Here is a 22,923-nt window from a genome sequence, read left to right on the forward strand (position 1 = left end):
AGTAGTCCTGGGGTCCCTCCTGAGGCGTCGGATCTCCACCAGTCGAGTCGGGATCGCCGGGTGCAGTGTTGCAAGTCTCACGCTTCTTGCGGGGAGCTTGCAGGGATCTTTAAAGTTGCTGGAAACAAAGTTGCAGCTTTTCTTGGAGCAGGTCCGCTGTCCTCGGGAGTTTCTTGTCTTTTCGAAGCAGGGGCAGTCCTCAGAGGATGTCGAGGTCGCTGGTCCCTTCGGAAGGCGTCGCTGGAGCAGGATCTTTGGAAGGCAGGAGACAGGCCGGTGAGTTTCTGGAGCCAAGGCAGTTGTCGTCTTCTGGTCTTCCTCTGCAGGGGTTTTCAGCTAGGCAGTCCTTCTTCTTGTAGTTGCAGGAATCTAATTTTCTAGGGTTCAGGGTAGCCCTTAAATACTAAATTTAAGGGCGTGTTTAGGTCTGGGGGGTTAGTAGCCAATGGCTACTAGCCCTGAGGGTGGGTACACCCTCTTTGTGCCTCCTCCCAAGGGGAGGGGGTCACAATCCTAACCCTATTGGGGGAATCCTCCATCTGCAAGATGGAGGATTTCTAAAAGTTAGAGTCACCTCAGCTCAGGACACCTTAGGGGCTGTCCTGACTGGCCAGTGACTCCTCCTTGTTATTCTCATTATTTTCTCCGGCCTTGCCGCCAAAAGTGGGGCCTGGCCGGAGGGGGCGGGCAACTCCACTAGCTGGAGTGTCCTGCTGGGTTGGCACAAAGGAGGTGAGCCTTTGAGGCTCACCGCCAGGTGTGACAATTCCTGCCTGGGAGAGGTGTTAGCATCTCCACCCAGTGCAGGCTTTGTTACTGGCCTCAGAGTGACAAAGGCACTCTCCCCATGGGGCCAGCAACATGTCTCGGTTTGTGGCAGGCTGCTAAAACTAGTCAGCCTACACAGATAGTCGGTTAAGTTTCAGGGGGCACCTCTAAGGTGCCCTCTGTGGTGTATTTTACAATAAAATGTACACTGGCATCAGTGTGCATTTATTGTGCTGAGAAGTTTGATACCAAACTTCCCAGTTTTCAGTGTAGCCATTATGGTGCTGTGGAGTTCGTGTTTGACAGACTCCCAGACCATATACTCTTATGGCTACCCTGCACTTACAATGTCTAAGGTTTTATTTAGACACTGTAGGGGTACCATGCTCATGCACTGGTACCCTCACCTATGGTATAGTGCACCCTGCCTTAGGGCTGTAAGGCCTGCTAGAGGGGTGTCTTACCTATACTGCTTAGGCAGTGAGAGGCTGGCATGGCACCCTGAGGGGAGTGCCATGTCGACTTACTCGTTTTGTCCTCACTAGCACACACAAGCTGGCAAGCAGTGTGTCTGTGCTGAGTGAGAGGTCTCCAGGGTGGCATAAGACATGCTGCAGCCCTTAGAGACCTTCCTTGGCATCAGGGCCCTTGGTACTAGAAGTACCAGTTACAAGGGACTTATCTGGATGCCAGGGGCTGCCAATTGTGGATACAAAAGTACAGGTTAGGGAAAGAACACTGGTGCTGGGGCCTGGTTAGCAGGCCTCAGCACACTTTCAATTGTAAACATAGCATCAGCAAAGGCAAAAAGTCAGGGGGCAACCATGCCAAGGAGGCATTTCCTTACACACGCACACTGATTTGTTGACCACCCCCGATCAGCCTACTAAACCAGACATATTACAACATATAACCAAGTGTCTCCTACACTTGTCAATATACTCCGGAGTTTTAGACCACGCAGGGTCCGTACATCACCAACAACCACATGGATAATTTTGAGCACAAAGCGCCACACACATATGAAGTTCGACGAATTCCCTATTCTCACACTGTGGAGTACGCGCACACATACTAACCCTTAACTGGAGTACGCAGACTCCCTACTTTTATCTCACATACATCACAATTCACCTGCGATTGGCTTAAGCCTGTGGAAGCGCAACCTACTACTCTCATACTATCTCAAAAATTCGCCAAGAACATACTCAACCGTACCAACGGGATCGAGGATCTGGGAAAGTCATTTCTGGATTTTAAGGGAACATCATCTTTGCTACCATTGCCATTTCAGAAAAACAAAATTCAAACCTCATAAAATACAAACAACTGAACCTAACCTAAACTACTACCATAACCACTAGTCACCACTTAACTAGTCCCCCAAGGAAACTAACCATCAAGCTGCTACCAAAAACTGCTAGCGCCTGGTCCTTAGTAATTAAACTTACAAGGGGACGCGTATAGGTCGATGAACCTTTTGGATCGCATGGAATATCCCAGCTAAGTGGTAGACCAATGGACCATAAATATCACTATAATCAATATCAAACGTTCGTAAAAAATCCTATCTAATAAGAAATACCATCGCTCTCAAGAAGGTTAATCGTTTTTATTCCCTATTAGTTACAATTCTAATCAAATATCTTTTTTCAACTTTATTGTTAATCAAGCTTTATTAATCATCACAAAGTAATTGTTCACCAAGAAAATCTCAAGCAAATCAAGCAACAACATAAGTCAGCAAATCCTTTAACATTTATGGAATAAATCAGCAATGCAATTCAGTCAGTCAGCTGTCACCGTTAAAGTCACCCTTTTCAGCCCACCTAACCCAAATTACCATCAGCATGTGGGTCTTCATGCTAAAACAATTTAGACAAAAACCATAAATATGGAAAAATATATCTAAAAAGAGAAAAACATTTTAAACAGCGCAGTTGGTACCTAGAAGAAAAAGCATGCATTAGTCAGTCACATTGTTATAGCTACATATCCAAGTTAGATCAGCAACGAGTCAGTCTTCATCTCCAGGTCACCAGTCATCGGCAAAGTATCAGGCTCACAGTAAGCTCAACTATCAGAACTTCGGACAGCGTCTCTTGATGTCATCAACTTTGGCCTCTCCCATCTAAATTTCCTTCCCTTGTCATGACTTTTTATTAGGGTCTCTCAGTCCATCCCACTAATTGCTAATCGGTCAACCTTATCAGAAGTTATGACTCTAACCTATAGTTTTTGTTTACCACATGTTTACGTCAATTCAGGATTCAAGTTCCATTAGTTTGATTGGTTCTTCTGTCAATGAGATCCGGCTCTTCAGGCAACAAAATTGTTGCTCGCAATCTTTCAGTAAGTGCTTCCATTGTTCAAGTCCTGGGAAAGTACGTTTAGCCTACACTACACATAATTGTATCAATTTGTCCTCATCATCTCCTGTCCACTGGTACATTTGGAGAATTTTCTAGCAGAGCTCTCTCTGAACTCTGTACAGTTCCAGGTCCTTTTCTCCAGTTCCAGTCCTCGGCAGCTCATCGCGTCTCCACGTTAAAGCAAGCAAGGCCCATCAAAGACCAGGCTAAGTTAAGAACACAAATTATCATAAAACATAGGTTATACATTCAAATGACATATTAGTACATCTTTAATATATATTTTTCATTATTTAGCATCTTGTTAATACATATGGTGACCACTCCCCGTGGGCACATTTTACCCACACGCGTTATTTTCAGATATTTGTTCTTTTATCAATATTTCTCATTAGTATTCATACGCAAATCATTAGAAATTTCTCATATTAGCATATCTGCTCCAACAAGTGGATGTTAGCCGTTGAGTGTGTGCCTCGTTTCTTGACTGTGTGTGTAAAGCAAATGCTTAGCACTACCCTTTTATATTCCTAACTACTCGACCACACTACCACAAAGTAGAGCATTAGTATTATCTCGCTGGGGAGCCTGTGGGAATCCACTGGACTCTGTGCACCCTATACCTTACGTTGGTACAGCATAATCAAAGCCAGCTTCCTATACTCTCCACCTTAAAATAAGTATTTGTTACACACATTGGATCCTGTCAACTTTTAACATGTTTTGTTTTTCCGTGGTCAGTAGCATCCAAATTTCTGGAGAGAGTTCCATTAGTCCAGTTTGTGTACTTCATGGAAGCCTGCAGTTGATTGGATAGATTGGTTCTGTTACAGCATAAAATCAATGTTGATGTTGCTTCTGAATGTCCTGAGACTGGTGGCTTAGGTTCCTGGTCTTGATGGACACGTTTGTGGGTTTCACACTGTCAACAGTCTTGAGCCACTGTTTTCAGGAGATTGGTATTGCAGACTATACTTTACTTAACAAATAAACACCCTCTGTTTTGATATGTTAAGAGCATGTACACCATGAAGGATGGCTTGGCAATGAAATAATGTATGGTTTTTGTTGTCCAACTCAGTTGTACTCATTTTGTTGACCTCAAAAAGATGAACAGCTGCTTGAACTGAACAGAACCCCACCCTGTGACCATGAGGTCAAACGCACAGTGGATGCATTTCAACCCTGTGACCATGAGGTCAAACACAGATCCCTACAGTAGATACATAAGTCCATTGTGCCACCAGACCCAGCCTGGTTTACTTGGTTACATTGTTTTCTCTCCACTTATCAGGAGGCAGATTCACAGCCTGTAGGACGTTGGCCTGGTATGTGGTGAGAACCTGTGGTGTTATTACCCTATACCAGGTCCAGGTATCCCCTATTAGTGAGGTGTCGTCAGTGTCTAGGAACCCAGGCTCTCGAAAGGAAGCTGTGGATGAGCAGCCAAGGCTTATCTAGGAGACATGCAAAGCTTATGCAATACCACTGTAACCACACAGCTCTTACACGCATGAAAGAACCACACAGTGTTACAAAAATAAAGACACTTCATTTTAGTGACACAGATACTAAAATACTGTATAGGCAATACTCTACTAGCAGATGAGTAAACACACTATCATATACACCTTAGTAATCAGAAACCGGCTTAGAAAGTGATAGAAAACAATGAAATAACAGTAAACATTAGAGACCCTAGGGGAAGACGAAACCATATACTAAAAGAGTGGAATGCGAAAGTCAGACCCCACCCAGGTAAGTGGAATTTGTAGAGGGGAGTTAGAGAAACTAGGAGCCCCAAAAGGTAAGTACCAGAGTGCTCCCCAACGACCAGGAGAGAAGAGGTAAGTACCTGTTGTAGGAAGTTGGCTCTGTATGTGCTATTTCAAAGTAAGGAATAGCATGCACAGAGTCCAAGGGTTCCCCTTAGAGGTAAAATAGTGGTAAAAAGAGATAATACTAATGCTCTATTTTGTGGTAGTGTGGTCGAGCAGTAGGCTTATCCAAGGAGTAGTGTTAAGCATTTGTTGTACATACACATAGACAATAAATGAGGTACACACACTCGGAGACAAATCCAGCCAATAGGTTTTGTTATGGAAAAATATCTTAGTTTATTTTAAGAACCACAGGTTCAAATTTTACATGTAATATCTCATTTGAAAGGTATTTCAGGTAAGTACTCTAGGAACTTTGAATCATTACTTTAGCATGTATACTTTTTACATAAAACACAATAGGCTGTTTTAAAAGTGGACACTTAGTGCAATTTTCAGTTCCTGGGGAGGTAAGTTATTGTTAGTTTTAACAGGTAAGTAAGTCACTTACAGGTTTCAGTTTTTGGTCCAAGGTAGCCCACCGTTGGGGGTTCAGAGCAACCCCAAAGTTATCACACCAGCAGCTCAGGGCCGGTCAGGTGCAAAGGTCAAAGAGGTGCCCAAAACACATAGGCTTCAATGGAGAGAAGGGGGTGCCCCGGTTCCAGTCTGCCAGCAGGTAAGTACCCGCGTCTTCGGAGGGCAGACCAGGGGGGTTTTGTAGGGCACCGGGGGGGACACAAGTCAGCACAGAAAGTACACCCTCAGCAGCGCGGGGGCGGCCGGGTGCAGTGTGCAAACACGCGTCGGGTTTTTAATGGAAGTTAATGAGAGATCAAGGGATCTCTTCAGCGTCGCAGGCAGGCAAGGGGGGGGCTCCTCGGGGTAGCCACCACCTGGGCAAGGGAGAGGGCCTCCTGGGGGTCACTCCTGCACAGAAGTTCCGTTTCTTTAGGGGCTGGGGGTGCAGGGTCTTTTCCAGCCGTCGGGAAATGGAGTTCAGACAGTCGCGGTCAGGGGGAGCCTGGGGATTCCCTCTGCAGGCGTCGCTGTGGGGGCTCAGGGGGGACAACTTTGGTTACTCACAGTCGTTGAGTCGCCGGAGGGTCCTCCCTGAGTTGGTTGTTCTCCACCAGTCGAGTCGGGGTCGCCGGGTGCAGTGTTGCAAGTCTCACGCTTCTTGCGGGGAGTTGCAGGGGTCTTTAAATCTGCTCCTTGTAACAAAGTTGCAGTTCTTTTGGAGCAGTGCCGCTGTCCTCGGGAGTTTCTTGTCTTTTTCGAAGCAGGGCAGTCCTCGGAGGATTCAGAGGTCGCTGGTCCCTTGGAAAGCGTCGCTGGAGCAGGGTTCTTTGGAAGGCAGGAGACAGGCCGGTGAGTCTGGGGCCAAGGCAGTTGGTGTCTTCTGTTCTTCCTCTGCAGGGGTTTTTCAGCTCAGCAGTCCTTCTTCTTGTAGTTGCAGGAATCTAAATCTTTAGGTTCAGGGAAGCCCTTAAATACTAAATTTAAGGGCGTGTTTAGGTCTGGGGGGTTAGAAGCCAATGGCTACTAGCCCTGAGGGTGGGTACACCCTCTTTGTGCCTCCTCCCAAGGGGAGGGGGTCACATCCCTAATCCTATTGGGGGAATCCTCCATCTGCAAGATGGAGGATTTCTAAAAGTTAGTCACCTCAGCTCAGGACACCTTAGGGGCTGTCCTGACTGGCCAGTGACTCCTCCTTGTTATTCTCATTATTTTCTCCGGCCCCGGCCGCCAAAAGTGGGGGCCGGGGCTGGAGGGGGCGGGCAACTCCACTAGCTGGAGTGTCCTGCGGTGCTGTGACAAAGGGGTGAGCCTTTGAGGCTCACCGCCAGGTGTGACAGCTCCTGCCTGGGGGAGGTGTTAGCATCTCCACCCAGTGCAGGCTTTGTTACTGGCCTCAGAGTGACAAAGGCACTCTCCCCATGGGGCCAGCAACATGTCTCTAGTGTGGCAGGCTGCTGGAACCAGTCAGCCTACACAGATAGTCGGTTAGGTTTCAGGGGGCACCTCTAAGGTGCCCTCTGTGGTGTATTTTACAATAAAATGTACACTGGCATCAGTGTGCATTTATTGTGCTGAGAAGTTTGATACCAAACTTCCCAGTTTTCAGTGTAGCCATTATGGTGCTGTGGAGTTCGTGTAAAACAGACTCCCAGACCATATACTCTTATGGCTACCCTGCACTTACAATGTCTAAGGTTTGGCTTAGACACTGTAGGGGCACAGTGCTCATGCACTGGTACCCTCACCTATGGTATAGTACACCCTGCCTTAGGGCTGTAAGGCCTGCTAGAGGGGTGTCTTACCTATACTGCATAGGCAGTGAGAGGCTGGCATGGCACCCTGAGGGGAGTGCCATGTCGACTTACTCATTTTGTTCTCACTAGCACACACAAGCTGGTAAGCAGTGTGTCTGTGCTGAGTGAGGGGTCTCCAGGGTGGCATAATACATGCTGCAGCCCTTAGAGACCTTCCCTGGCATCAGGGCCCTTGGTACCAGAGGTACCAGTTACAAGGGACTTATCTGGATGCCAGGGTGTGCCAATTGTGGAATCAAAAGTACAGGTTAGGGAAAGAACACTGGTGCTGGGGCCTGGTTAGCAGGCCTCAGCACACTTTCAATTCAAAACATAGCATCAGCAAAGGCAAAAAGTCAGGGGGTAACCATGCCAAGGAGGCATTTCCTTACACCTGTTTTTTCCCAAACCCACAGAGAAACTTTGTAAAAGGACTGTGCAAGACCCAAGCAAGACTGGAAGAAACAGAAGATGGATCTAGACAGAAGTGGACCTGCAAATGAAGGGGACCAAGTCCAGTTCCAGTTGGAGCGTCCGGTTGGGGCAGTTGCCACTACCCACCCTTCTGGAGGTGCAGGACCAGGTCGACAATGAAAACTATGAGTCCGCTATGCAGCACAGGAGCAGAGGAAGAGTTCCAAAAGTGATGCAGTTGATGTCTAACGTCGAAAGAAGAGTAGCAGTCAGTCAGTAGTGGGGGGAAAAACCACCAACAAGTCTTGGCAAAGGCAAGAATCGCAGATGAAGAGTTGCAGAGCTGCTGAGGACCGGTAAGGTCCGAGGGGACTCAACCCCAGAAGGGGGGGGAGGGTCCCAGGCGACTCAACAGTGAGGAGAGCGAGTAGTCGAGGGTGCAGCCCCACAAGCAACTCACAGGCAGAAGGCCCAGGAGTCGCAGTGAGGCCCATTCGGCACACCTGGAAAGGAGTCCCACATTGTTGGAGCAGCACGCAGGAGTCTACGTGTTGCAGGGGATAATGCTGGAAACCAGGGCTACACAGAACCTGAAGATCCCTTGGAAGGAGAGCCAACAAGCCTTGGTAGCTGCAAGAATCGCGGTGCACAAGAGTAATGTCTTGCAAGGAGAGGCAAAGTGTAGGAAGTTGGCTCTGTATGTGCTATTTCAAAGTAAGGAATAGCATGCACAGAGTCCAAGGGTTCCCCTTAGAGGTAAAATAGTGGTAAAAATAGATAATACTAATGCTCTATTTTGTGGTAGTGTGGTCGAGCAGTAGGCTTATCCAAGGAGTAGTGTTAAGCATTTGTTGTACATACACATAGACAATAAATGAGGTACACACACTCAGAGACAAATCCAGCCAATAGGTTTTTATATAGAAAAATATCTTTTCTTAGTTTATTTTAAGAACCACAGGTTCAAATTCTACATGTAATATCTCATTCGAAAGGTATTGCAGGTAAGTACTTTAGGAACTTCAAATCATCAAAATTGCATGTATACTTTTCAAGTTATTCACAAATAGCGGTTTTAAAAGTGGACACAGTGCAATTTTCACAGTTCCTAGGGGAGGTAAGTATTTGTAGGTTAACCAGGTAAGTAAGACACTTACAGGGCTTAGTTCTTGGTCCAAGGTAGCCCACCGTTGGGGGTTCAGAGCAACCCCAAAGTCACCACACCAGCAGCTCAGGGCCGGTCAGGTGCAGAGTTCAAAGTGGTGCCCAAAACACATAGGCTAGAATGGAGAGAAGGGGGTGCCCCGGTTCCGGTCTGCTTGCAGGTAAGTACCCGCGTCTTCGGAGGGCAGACTAGGGGGGTTTTGTAGGGCACCGGGGGGGACACAAGTCCACACAGAAATTTCACCCTCAGCAGCGCGGGGGCGGCCGGGTGCAGTGTAGAAACAAGCGTCGGGTTTGTAATGTTAGTCTATGAGAGATCTCGGGATCTCTTCAGCGCTGCAGGCAGGCAAGGGGGGGATTCCTCGGGGAAACCTCCACTTGGGCAAGGGAGAGGGACTCCTGGGGGTCACTTCTCCAGTGAAAGTCCGGTCCTTCAGGTCCTGGGGGCTGCGGGTGCAGGGTCTCTCCCAGGCGTCGGGACTTTAGGTTCAAAGGGTCGCGGTCAGGGGAAGCCTCGGGATTCCCTCAGCAGGCGGCGCTGTGGGGACTCAGGGGGGACAGGTTTTGGTACTCACAGTATCAGAGTAGTCCTGGGGTCCCTCCTGAGGTGTCGGATCTCCACCAGCCGAGTCGGGGTCGCCGGGTGCAGTGTTGCAAGTCTCACGCTTCTTGCGGGGAGCTTGCAGGGTTCTTTAAAGCTGCTGGAAACAAAGATGCAGCTTTTCTTGGAGCAGGTCCGCTGTCCTCGGGAGTTTCTTGTCTTTTCGAAGCAGGGGCAGTCCTCAGAGGATGTCGAGGTCGCTGGTCCCTTTGGAAGGCGTCGCTGGAGCAGGATCTTTGGAAGGCAGGAGACAGGCCGGTGAGTTTCTGGAGCCAAGGCAGTTGTCGTCTTCTGGTCTTCCGCTGCAGGGGTTTTCAGCTAGGCAGTCCTTCTTCTTGTAGTTGCAGGAATCTAATTTTCTAGGGTTCAGGGTAGCCCTTAAATACTACATTTAAGGGCGTGTTTAGGTCTGGGGGGTTAGTAGCCAATGGCTACTAGCCCTGAGGGTGGATACACCCTCTTTGTGCCTCCTCCCAAGGGGAGGGGGTCACAATCCTAACCCTATTGGGGGAATCCTCCATCTGCAAGATGGAGGATTTCTAAAAGTTAGAGTCACCTCAGCTCAGGACACCTTAGGGGCTGTCCTGACTGGCCAGTGACTCCTCCTTGTTATTCTCATTATTTTCTCCGGCCTTGCCGCCAAAAGTGGGGCCTGGCCGGAGGGGGCGGGCAACTCCACTAGCTGGAGTGTCCTGCTGGGTTGGCACAAAGGAGGTGAGCCTTTGAGGCTCACCGCCAGGTGTGACAATTCCTGCCTGGGGGAGGTGTTAGCATCTCCACCCAGTGCAGGCTTTGTTACTGGCCTCAGAGTGACAAAGGCACTCTCCCCATGGGGCCAGCAACATGTCTCGGTTTGTGGCAGGCTGCTAAAACTAGTCAGCCTACACAGATAGTCGGTTAAGTTTCAGGGGGCACCTCTAAGGTGCCCTCTGGGGTGTATTTTACAATAAAATGTACACTGGCATCAGTGTGCATTTATTGTGCTGAGAAGTTTGATACCAAACTTCCCAGTTTTCAGTGTAGCCATTATGGTGCTGTGGAGTTCGTGTTTGACAGACTCCCAGACCATATACTCTTATGGCTACCCTGCACTTACAATGTCTAAGGTTTTGTTTAGACACTGTAGGGGTACCATGCTCATGCACTGGTACCCTCACCTATGGTATAGTGCACCCTGCCTTAGGGCTGTAAGGCCTGCTAGAGGGGTGTCTTACCTATACTGCATAGGCAGTGAGAGGCTGGCATGGCACCCTGAGGGGAGTGCCATGTCGACTTACTCGTTTTGTCCTCACTAGCACACACAAGCTGGCAAGCAGTGTGTCTGTGCTGAGTGAGAGGTCTCCAGGGTGGCATAAGACACGCTGCAGCCCTTAGAGACCTTCCTTGGCATCAGGGCCCTTGGTACTAGAAGTACCAGTTACAAGGGACTTATCTGGATGCCAGGGTCTGCCAATTGTGGATACAAAAGTACAGGTTAGGGAAAGAACACTGGTGCTGGGGCCTGGTTAGCAGGCCTCAGCACACTTTCAATTGTAAACATAGCATCAGCAAAGGCAAAAAGTCAGGGGGCAACCATGCCAAGGAGGCATTTCCTTACACAAAGACTCACCACCTCCAAAGTTGGACACCTGGTAGAGAGGTCGAAGGGTACCACTCAAGACCACCACCTGTGTTGCAGGATCCATGCAGAGTTTCAGGAGAGAGGACCCACGCAGCCAGTTGTTGTTACAGTTGGTGCCTCCAGATGCAGGGGAGTGACTCCTTCACTCCAAGGGAGATTCCTTCTTGTTTCTTGTGCAAACGGACAGCCGGGGAAATTTTGCAGTTGATGGAAGGAGCCAGGGAAACAATATTGCAGACAGTCATCGCTGGAGCTGTAGATTGTAGGTTCCTGTGAAGTCCAGTTGCGGTTCCAGAAGTCAAAGTAAATGTTGCAGAAGAGCCCTGCTGGAATCTTGCATGTCAAATGAGGACCCACCCAAGAGGGAGACCCTATATAGCCCTAAAAGGGGGTTTGGTCACCTAGCAGGGTGACCACCTATGAGGAGGGGGCTGTGACATCACCTGCCTGACCTGGCCACTCAAATGCTCCCAGAGGCCTCAACCCACCTTGGATTCAAGATGGCAAAATCAACTGGCCACCTGGAGGAGCTCTGGGCACCACCCCTGGGGTGTTGATGGACACAGGAGTGGTAACTCCCCTTTCCATTGTTCAGTTTCATGCCAGAGCAGGGACTGGGGTCCCTGAACTGGTGCAAACCAGTTTATGCAAGGAGGGCACCAAATGTGCCCTTCAGAGCATACCAGTGGGTTGGCGAGGCTACCTCTCACAAACCATGTAACACCTATGTTCGATGGCATATGTTGCTGCAGATACACATGTTGAGCACAGTCCGCTGCCTGGTGTTGGGCTCGGAGTATTACAAGTTGTTTTTCTTCGAAGAAGTCTTTTTTGGTCACGGGACCGAAGGACTCCTCCCTCTTCGGCTCCATTGCGCATGGGCGTCGACTCCATCTTAGATTGTTTTTTTCCGCTGTCGGGTTCGGACGTGTTCCTTTTCGCTCCGTGTTTCGGTTCGGAAAGTTAGTCAGAATCTCGGAAGAAAGCGTCGGTATTGTTCCGTTCGGTATCGGGATAGTTAGGTACATCGACACCGATCATCGGAAGACTTTGGGGTAGCTTCGATCCCCCATCGGGGCCTGGTCGGCCCGACCGCGTGTGAAGCCGATGGAACGGACCCCGTTCCGTTTCTGCCCAAAATGTCACAGTAAGTATCCTTATACAGATCAGCACTTGGTCTGTAACTTGTGCTTGTCCCCCGAGCACAAGGAGGATACCTGTGAGGCCTGTCGAGCCTTCCGGTCCAGAAAAACACACCGGGACCGAAGAGCCAGGCGTCTACAAATGGCGTCCACGCCGACAAAACAACGTTTCGACGACGAAGAGGAAACATTCTCGGTTCCGGACTCAGAATCCGGAGACTCCGACGTCGAACAACAACAACAAACAGTGAGTAAGACGTCGAAAATAAAGACCATTGAAAAAACAAAAGCCCAGGGGACGCCACTGCCAACAGGCCATGGCTCGACCCATAAAACCGGCGACCCGTCGAAGGCGCCGAAAAAGGGCACGCCCATAGCGAAGACACCCGACTCCGGTCGAGGGACCGCCATGGAGCAACCTCGGAGCCGAGATAGCGGCTCCGAGAAGCAAAAACAAGATGCCGGCACCGAAAAACATCGGCACCGAGACACACTGCCGAAAGCCACAAAAATTCAGTCGGTACCGAAGCCGAAAAAAGATTCTCTCTCGGCGCCGAAAAGTTCCACACCTCCTTCCTACACAGAGGAACAAGGAATAAGTGGCCAGATGCACAGATTTGGACAAGAGCTCCAAAGTGTAGAATCAGACTACACACAAAAGAGACTGTACATCCAACAAGACACAGGGAAGATATCAACCCTTCCCCCAATAATGAGAAAAAGAAGGATCGGATTTCTCAAGGATGACGCACAACCACAAGCCAAAGTGGTTAAAAAAGTCACGCCTCCGCCCTCTCCACCACAACAGGCATCGCCGGCACAAACTCCGCCACAAATGCACTCACCAGCGCAAACTACTATAAGTCAAGATAATCAGGATCAAGACGCTTGGGACTTATACGACACCCCAGTGCCGGACAATGATTCCGATTCATACCCCACAAAGCCGTCACCGCCAGAGGACAGTACCTCATACTCGCAACTGGTGGCTAGGGCAGCAGAATTCCACAATGTCCAACTGCATTCCGATCCTATAGAGGATGATTTTTTATTTAACACCCTCTCAGCTACACATAGCCAATATCAATGTCTCCCAATGCTACCAGGGATGTTACGGCACGCAAAACAAATTTTTGAAGAGCCTGTAAAATCAAGAGCCATCACCCCAAGGGTGGATAAGAAATATAAACCACCACCCACAGACCCAGTGTTTATTACTTCGCAGTTACCACCTGACTCCGTAGTAGTGGGGGCAGCTTGCAAAAGAGCAAATTCCCATACATCTGGCGACGCCCCACCTCCGGACAAAGAAAGCCGAAAATTTGATGCGGCAGGAAAAAGAGTCGCATCACAGGCAGCCAACCAATGGCGCATCGCAAATTCTCAAGCGCTGCTAGCCCGATATGACCGCGCACACTGGGATGAGATGCAACTTCTCATAGACCATCTTCCCCAGGAATACCAAAAAAGGGCGCAGCAAATAGTTGAAGAGGGACAAACGATCTCGAACAATCAAATCCGCTCTTCAATGGACGCAGCCGATACTGCAGCAAGAACAGTCAACACTGCTGTCACCATAAGGAGACACGCATGGCTCCGCACTTCAGGGTTCAAACCTGAAATCCAGCAGGCTGTCCTTAATATGCCCTTCAACGAAAAACAACTTTTTGGCCTTGAAGTGGACACAGCCATTGAAAAACTTAAAAAGGACACAGACACGGCCAAAGCCATGGGCGCACTCTACTCCCCGCAGAGCAGAGGCTCTTTTAGAAAAACTCCATTTAGAGGGGGGTTTCGTGGCCAACCCACAGACACCACCAGCCAACAAACAAGAACCATACCCTATTAGGGTTCATTCCAAAGGGGAGGTTTCAGGGGATATAGAGGGGGTCAATTCCCAAGGAGTAGGGGAAAATTCCAAACTCCAAAAACACCTCCACCTAAACAGTGACTTTCAAGTCACACAACCCCTTCACTCAACACCAGTGGGGGGAAGACTAAGCCAATTCTACCAATCTTGGCAGCAGATTACAACAGACAATTGGGTACTAGCAATAATCCAACATGGCTATTGCATAGAATTCCACAAATTCCCACCAAACATCCCTCCAAAAACACGCAAAATGTCACTACAACATTTAGAACTTTTAGGACTAGAAGTTCAAGCACTACTGCAAAAGGATGCAATAGAATTAGTACCAGTACAACAAAAAAACACAGGAGTTTACTCCCTGTACTTTCTAATTCCAAAAAAAGACAAAACATTAAGACCAATATTAGATCTCAGGACACTAAATACCTACATCATATCGGACCACTTTCACATGGTCACACTACAAGACATCATTCCACTGCTCAAACAGCAAGATTACATGACCACATTAGACCTAAAAGATGCGTACTTTCATATACCGATACATCCTTCTCACAGAAAGTACCTAAGGTTCGTATTCAAAGGAATACATTACCAATTCAAGGTGTTGCCATTCGGAATAACAACTGCACCAAGAGTATTCACAAAATGTCTAGCAGTAGTAGCAGCACATATCAGGAGACAACAAATACATGTGTTTCCTTACCTAGACGATTGGCTAATCAAGACCACCACAGTAAGAAAGTGCACAAACAACACCACATATGTCATACAAACCCTTCACAAACTGGGTTTCTCCATCAACTATACAAAGTCACACCTCGAACCGTGTCAGACACAACAATATCTAGGGGCAACCATCAACACATCAAAAGGAATTGTCACTCCAAGTCCACAAAGAGTTCAAGCATTCCACAAGGTAATAAGTGCTATGTTTCCAAACCAAAAGATACAAGCAAAATTTGTGCTAAAACTTCTAGGCATGATGTCATCATGCATAGCCATTGTCCCAAACGCAAGACTACACATGCGACCCTTACAACAGTGCCTAGCATCACAATGGTCACAAGCACAGGGTCAACTTCTAGATCTGGTGTTGGTAGACCGCCAAACATACCTCTCGCTTCTATGGTGGAACAGCAACAATTTAAACAAAGGGCGGACATTTCAGGACCCAGTGCCTCAATACGTTATAACAACAGATGCTTCCATGACAGGGTGGGGAGCACACCTCAATCACCACAGCATTCAAGGACAATGGGACGTACACCAAACAAAATTTCATATAAATTACCTAGAACTGTTAGCAGTATTTCTAGCGTTAAAAGCCTTTCAACCCATAATAACACACAAATACATTCTTGTCAAAACAGACAACATGACAACAATGTATTATTTAAACAAACAAGGAGGAACACACTCAACACAATTGTGTCTCCTAACACAAAAAATATGGCAGTGGGCGATTCACAACCACATTCGCCTAATAGCACAATTTATTCCAGGGATCCAAAACCAACTAGCAGACAACCTTTCGCGAGATCACCAACAAGTCCACGAATGGGAAATTCACCCCCAAGTTCTGAACAATTACTTTCAAATTTGGGGAACACCCCAGATAGATTTGTTTGCAACAAAAGAAAACGCAAAATGCCAAAACTTCGCATCCAGGTACCCACACCGCGAATCACAAGGCAATGCTCTATGGATGAGTTGGTCAGGGATATTTGCTTACGCTTTTCCACCTCTCCCTCTCCTTCCATATCTAGTAAACAAATGGAGTCAAAACCAACTCAAACTCATACTGATAGCACCCACATGGGCAAGAAAACCTTGGTATACAACTCTACTAGACCTTTCACTAGTACCGCATGTCAAACTACCCAACAGACCAGATCTGTTAACACAACACAAACAACAGATCAGGCATCCAAACCCAGCATCATTGAATCTAGCAATTTGGCTCCTGAAATCCTAGAATTTGGACACTTAGACCTCACACAAGAATGTATGGAGGTCATAAAACAAGCTAGAAAAGCTTCCACTAGACACTGCTATGCATCTAAGTGGAAAAGATTTGTTTGCTACTGCCATACCAATCAAATCCAACCATTGCATGCCTCTACAAAGGACATAGTGGGATACTTACTACATTTGCAAAAAGCAACCCTCGCTTTTCATCTATAAAAATACACCTCGCAGCAATATCTGCTTACCTACAAACTACTCATTCATTGTCTCTATTTAGAATACCAGTTATTAAAGCATTCATGGAAGGGCTAAAAAGAATTATACCACCAAGAACACCACCAGTTCCTTCATGGAACCTTAACATCGTCTTAACAAGACTCATGGGTCCACCTTTTGAACCCATGCATTCCTGTGAAATGCAATATTTAACGTGGAAAGTCGCATTTCTCATTGCAATCACATCCCTCAGAAGAGTAAGTGAAATACAGGCATTTACCATACAAGAACCATTTATTCAAATACACAAAAATAAAATAGTTCTAAGAACAAATCCAAAATGTCTACCAAAAGTAATCTCACCATTCCATTTAAATCAAACAGTAGAATTACCAGTGTTCTTTCCACAGCCAGATTCCGTGGCTGAAAGGGCACTAAATACATTAGACATCAAAAGAGCACTAATGTACTACATTGACAGAACAAAGTTAATCAGGAAAACAAAACAACTGTTCATAGCTTTTCAAAAACCACACATAGGAAATCCAATCTCTAAACAAGGCATTGCTAGATGGATAGTCAGATGTATTCAAACATGCTATCTTAAAGCCAAGAGAGAATTGCCTATTACACCAAAGGCACACTCAACCAGAAAGAAAGGTGCTACAATGGCCTTTCTAGGAAACATTCCTATGAGCGAAATATGTAAGGCTGCAACCTGGTCTACGCCTCATACATTTACTAAACACTACTGTGTAGATGTACTAAATGCACAACAAGCTACAGTGGGCCAAGCTGTACTAAGAACATTATTCCAAACTACTTCAACTCCTACAGGCTAAACCACCGCTTTTAGGGGAGGTAACTGCTTTATAGTCTATGCTCAACATGTGTATCTGCAGCAACATATGCCATCGAACTGAAAATGTCACTTACCCAGTGTACATCTGTTCGTGGCATTAGTCGCTGCAGATTCACATGTGCCCTCCCGCCTCCCCGGGAAGCCTGTAGCCGTTTAGAAGTAAATCTTAAATCTTAAACATTTGTAAATAATTATTATAAACTTTTTATGTACATACGTATTCACTCCATTGCATGGGCACTATTTATAGCAAACAACTCCAGCCTCACCCTCTGCGGGGAAAACAATCTAAGATGGAGTCGACGCCCATGCGCAATGGAGCCGAAGAGGGAGGAGTCCTTCGGTCCCGTGACCAAAAAAGACTTCTTCGAAGAAAAACAACTTGTAATACTCCGAGCCCAACACCAGGCAGCGGACTGTGCTCAACATGTGAATCTGCAGCGACTAATGCCACGAACAGATGTACACTGGGTAAGTGACATTTTCATTCCAAAGGGAGAGGGTGTTGCCGCCCTCTCCCAAAGAAATCCTTTATTTTACCTTCCTGGGCTTCAGCTGCTCAAGCAGCAGGAGGGCAGAAACCTGTCTGTAGGATGGCAACAGTGCGAGCTTCCCGATAAAACCTTGGAAACTGGTAGGAACAAGGGTGGGGGTCCTCTAAGGAGCCTCCAGAGTACATAGAATCATACAACCAATAGTGGCAACAGGTATTGGGGTATGATTCTGACATGTTTGATACCAAACATGCTTAGGTTCGGAGTTACAATTATGTAGCTGGACATATGTAGTGATCTATGTCTAGTACACGGGTAAAATTGCTTCCCTGCACTCACAAAATCCTGGAAAATGGAGCCGGAGTTTGTGGGGGCACCTCTGCTCATGCAATGGTGCCCTCACACACAGGTACATGCGCCCTGCCCTCTAGGCGGGGGGGGGGCTGCCATAAGGGTGACTCACAGTGACCTGGTGTAGTGAATTGTAGTGAAAGGGTGCATACACCTTTTCACTCGGGCTGAAATGGCAGACCTGCAGACACATTTTGCTGATATAGGTGGCATAATGCATGCTGCTTCCCATGGGCGAACCCCTGGTGCCCCAATGACCAGGGTACCATATACTAGGGGCTTACATTGGGGCACCAGTATGCCAATTGTGGGGTGTACAAAATCAGGGACAACCAAATATAGAGGGCGAGAGCACAGTCACCGGGGTTCTGGTTAGCAGGATCCCAGTGAGCACAGTCAAACCACACTGACAACAGGCAAAACGTGGGGGTAACCATGCCAAAAAGAGAGTACTTTCCAACACAGCCTCTGTTGGCATCCAATATTGGTTTTACTTTTTGCAGCATTCCTCCGAGTTTGTTGGTCCTTAAGCTTCTTTGTTCTCAACGGAGTGCCTGTAGTTCATCTCATCCACTATGATGCTTTCCAGTTTTATATGAACGCTGGGGACTCCCAGGTCCTCCTAAAGATGTTAGCACATCTGACCCCCACAGCCTACAAGTGAACGATTGAGATCTGGGACCTGGTAGGCTGTTTTTGTACCAAAGATTGTATTGACAAGATAGAGATTTGTTGTTGGTGGTGACAATGATAGACTCCAGAATCCAGTCTTTGCCAATTAGAAAGATCATTCTGACCACCTCCCTTAAAAACATTAAGAACCTGGAGTATAAGATACATACCGAGCTCCCAGCAGAAGAGTGGAGTCCAACTGTTTTTTTCTGTTGGATGTTCTCTGCAGTCTTCCAGAATTCTTAATTGTAAGTGGTTTTGTATCTGCCATTACTGTGATTATAGGCGGTCACCTAGATTCCTGCTTAGTGCTCTGCCTATCCTGCCAAGTTAGGTCATGTAGCAACTCCAGGTGTTCTAAATGGGGGTTGCCGGCCTGAATCTATTTGGCTGTGCTCGAGACCTTGCTTTAGCTCCGAGTTACCAGGAGAGAGCAGTTAATAGGTCCTAATACATGGTCCACGGACCCAGCTATAGAAGTTCCTAGTTTTCTAAATTAAAACATGTCCTCTGTTTTGATATTCCTTGCGTTCTGTCAGACATTTCAGCATGCGATTCCCTCGTTCTGCAGACCTGAGAAAGAGGACAGCCTCTTCTGTTTCACCCCCTTAAATGCAGAGCCCCATCCAACTGTCTGTTAATCGGATAGGTATTGCTTTCCATAAGACATTTAAAAACTGGCTGTTTGTGTAGGTTTTTGAGAGCTTTTCACGTGGGCCAAAAAACTAAAGTGTTAATTGTTGTGTGCATTTGATTTTGATTAGGAAGATTTCACTCTCTTATGACCATGAAGAACAGAAGAGGCATGTTTAATATTCCACATACTGCTCACAATTGATGATCAATCATCCGTGAGTTGAGGAGTGAAAATTAGGCCTTTTCCCGTCCCTGTTGTCCTTCATTGCAGCAGCATAACTAAAGGCATATAACTCTAGTAGATAATTAGCGAGGACTCCATTCTGAGATAGAAGAAAATCCGATTGGCTAGTAACAATAGTTAACCACCTTATTTAGGATTACAACTATTGCAGTAAACTCGCACTCCGGGTATTTTCAAATTCACGTGCCCCTCATACCCTAAACATTTTGCTAGTGTAAACCTTGTAACATCGGAAGGTTGAGAACAGGCCGAAAATGGGGATTTACCTTCGTAATCCCGTGTACTAATACCAATTCCGATTGTACTTTCCCATTTTTCAAGGACACTCGGGGTACGACTTGAAATATCACAGTAGTTTCTGGTGTATCCATAATTACCGGGCGCACATACACCTGCTCTGAATTCTTGCACTTCTCAGAACGATACCTTAATAATGAATCACCGTCTGACACTTGTCATTTTCTTCTCTCTCGCAGCCTTCAAACCCTGCACAGGTTGCTCAAGAAACCATTACCAGTAGCACAAAAGAGCAAAAGACGGAGCCTGTCATCAAAGCTTCAGAAACGGTGGAGCCAGAAGAGAACCAAACAAGCACAGAAATAAAACAGATCTTGTCCCGAGTAAAACAGAACTTTGGAAAATTAAATGTGGCACCTGAATTCACTGGTGAAGACCTTGTACCTGTGGAAGCCCCTGATCTCGCAGACCTGTCAGACCTTGGCTCAGATGAGGAGGAGCAGGAGGAGGAAGAGGTGGAGAACGACGACGAGGTAGAAGCGAGCCAAGAGAACGAATCTGAAAAGATGCAGGATGCAGGCAGCGCTGATGCCAAACAAAAGCCCCAGGCAAAAGCTCAAAACCCCAAAGCTGTCATTAGGGCCTTGGATGACAAGATTGCTAAATACAAAAAGTTCCTTGACAAGGCCAAGGCGAAACGTTTTTCTGCCATAAGGTATTGCAATGTTTGTAACAAAAAACATTCCGTTAACTTTCTTTGTTTACTCTGTAGTCATATGCATAAACTAAAATAACATAACTAAAATGTTTATTTTGACTCGGCCTATTAGGCTGTACATACCTGGTGATTATGAGAAACAAGGAAATAGTTAGGCCTGTTTGTCATCTGCTTTCAAGTTCTGTATTTCCGTGGGTGGTGGGTTGGTCTATTTATCTTGATAAAGATGAAGCCTGTTAACAACTATAAAGCGTGGAATGCTCGTGCTCTCCCTCCCCCTCTCTGTCGCGTCCATTTTTTGCTTGGTACGCCATAGCAAATGTGTTTATTTTATTTTTTCATGTAATCGAATATTTACCTCATTAACATAGCCATCCGCCAAATAAGTTTTGCCTGTCCAGATAAGCAAGTGTTAGTGAAACCCGGAGAAGACAAACTAAAATTGAACATTCGATTCTGGTTAATTTCATGCTTACTCTCTTTTGTTGGAGCGCTTAATCAGTGGCAATCTTTATCCACATTTTGCGGGATAAAAAACAAATATTTGCTCCCTGGCATGAAGTTTGAGACCACCTTGTTTAAATTCCAGGTGGCCAGGGTGAGCATCAGCCCTCATTGTTAATTTGTTTGTTGCTTTTGATGCTGTAGACTACAATGCTGTAGACTGCAATGCTGTACTGAAGCAGCACCCAGACTTCATGTTTAGTGCAGGCTTGGCTTTTCGTATGCAACAAGTAGAACTGAGTGACGTTGCATTGCATTTTGCTTCCTTATTTTTTTCCACATGTGTGACCTCTGTTTTCTGAGAAACCTTATACTGCATGAGTGGAGCATCTGATGCTCCTGGGAAATTTCCAGCTGCCATTAGAGTAGCGGCGAAAGAATGCTAACTAGTTACTTTGCCAATGAGCAGGTGCCTCTCGCTGCTCTGTTGGGTCTTGTTTGACTATCTGTATATCTGTGTATTTGAAAAGTTCCATTACAGACATATTATATAATAATATGAATAAAAGAAAAGGCAAAGCAGAAAAATGGCTGGTAGAGTCGAGAAAAGTTATCTGTCCACAAATTGAGGATCGCAAGTTTTGTCCTTCCTTTAAGATCAGTATACTCTTATAAAACACTAATATTGGAACATACTAAAGGCTGTTTGAGTATTTCACTAAACTCTAAATAGAAAGGCTCTTGCAAGAAGGGTGTAATGATCCTTCCATGCATTTTAAGTTTATCATCCACACGGAACGTGGCAAAATAAACAAACCATTACCATAGAAAAAAAACATAATTATATGTAGAAGAATGCCCCAAGTACCCTCAACTGCAGAGATAGGCAAACATCTTTCCTCCACCCATGCACATTTGCTCTCACGCAGTAATATTCTATTGCTTGAAATGTGCTATTCAGTGGGAAATCGACTTCAAAAGTTAGAAAAAGTGAACGTAATAATTTCTTGTTTGTCTGGTACAAGTTTTCCTTTATTTCCATAGGTTCTAGCAATAGTGCATGTTAATAAAGTCTCTTGTGAAAATATTGATCCTGTATGCATTCATGAGTTGTGGCGTTATGATGGTGGTCACGTTTTTCAGGTCAGTCAGGTTCGACTGTTGCTCATAAAACATCTGGTAGTTTCAGATGATCTGCTAATTATGTAGACTTTCGCGGGCGTTTACTAATGTTTTTTATTGTTGTTTGCTGCAGGATTCCAAAAGGACTAAGTGAAAAGGTGTTCACAAAAACTGAACACATGACTACAAAGTCAGAAGAGCTTCACGCCCAAGGTAATCTGAAATGTGAGAAATACAGTAAAATTAACTTATTTTAGTGAATTTGTTATTTTGAAAGGTGATTGTTTGCTCTGGGCACCAAACTCATCTGTTTATTCATATTACAGCGCCTCTGTTGTAGAGAGAGATGGGCAAAAAACATCAGCACAGAGACTGCCACAGTGGGTTGTATGATGGAACCACGCATGCTTGGACCACGCATGCGTTAACAACGCAGTTGGAACCAATACTACGTTGTTTCCACATATGCCTTTACCACGCATGACTTTACAATGAATTTTCGTTGTAAAAGCATGCCTAGTAAAGGCATGTGTGGAAACGGCATGCAAAACTGCATGAGTGGTTCTATCATACCACCTGCCCTGAGGCCCAAAACTACCCCTGCCCCCAATACCTAAGCTACCCTGACCCCCACCCGCCCTGAGCCCTAAAAGAAAAACTATTCCTGCCCCCCACTCCTATAAACTAAACTACCCCGACCCCCCCACCTTCCCTGAACCTAAAAAAAAAAAAATACTACCCCCTCATCCCTGCCCCATAAAAGTAAACTACTCCAGCACCCCCACCCGCCCTGAGCCCTAAAAAAAAAAAAAAATATATATCCCAACCTCCCTACCTCTAAAAGGTAAACTACCACGACCGCCATA

General features: G+C 46.3%; 1 protein-coding gene across 1 annotated transcript in view; it reads left to right on the plus strand.

The window, feature by feature from the left end:
• The window catches only part of GNL2 (G protein nucleolar 2), a 359,926-nt gene that overhangs the window by 307,426 nt on the left and 29,577 nt on the right, over positions 1-22,923 (plus strand). Inside the window, exons 13-14 of the mRNA XM_069223882.1 lie at positions 20,013-20,488; positions 22,191-22,270. Coding sequence (XP_069079983.1) covers positions 20,013-20,488; positions 22,191-22,270 — 556 coding nt within the window. The remainder of the gene's footprint in view (positions 1-20,012; positions 20,489-22,190; positions 22,271-22,923) is intronic.

The sequence above is a fragment of the Pleurodeles waltl genome, chromosome 3_1 (genome assembly GCF_031143425.1).
Source record: "Pleurodeles waltl isolate 20211129_DDA chromosome 3_1, aPleWal1.hap1.20221129, whole genome shotgun sequence".
NCBI classification, from domain to species: domain Eukaryota; kingdom Metazoa; phylum Chordata; class Amphibia; order Caudata; family Salamandridae; genus Pleurodeles; species Pleurodeles waltl.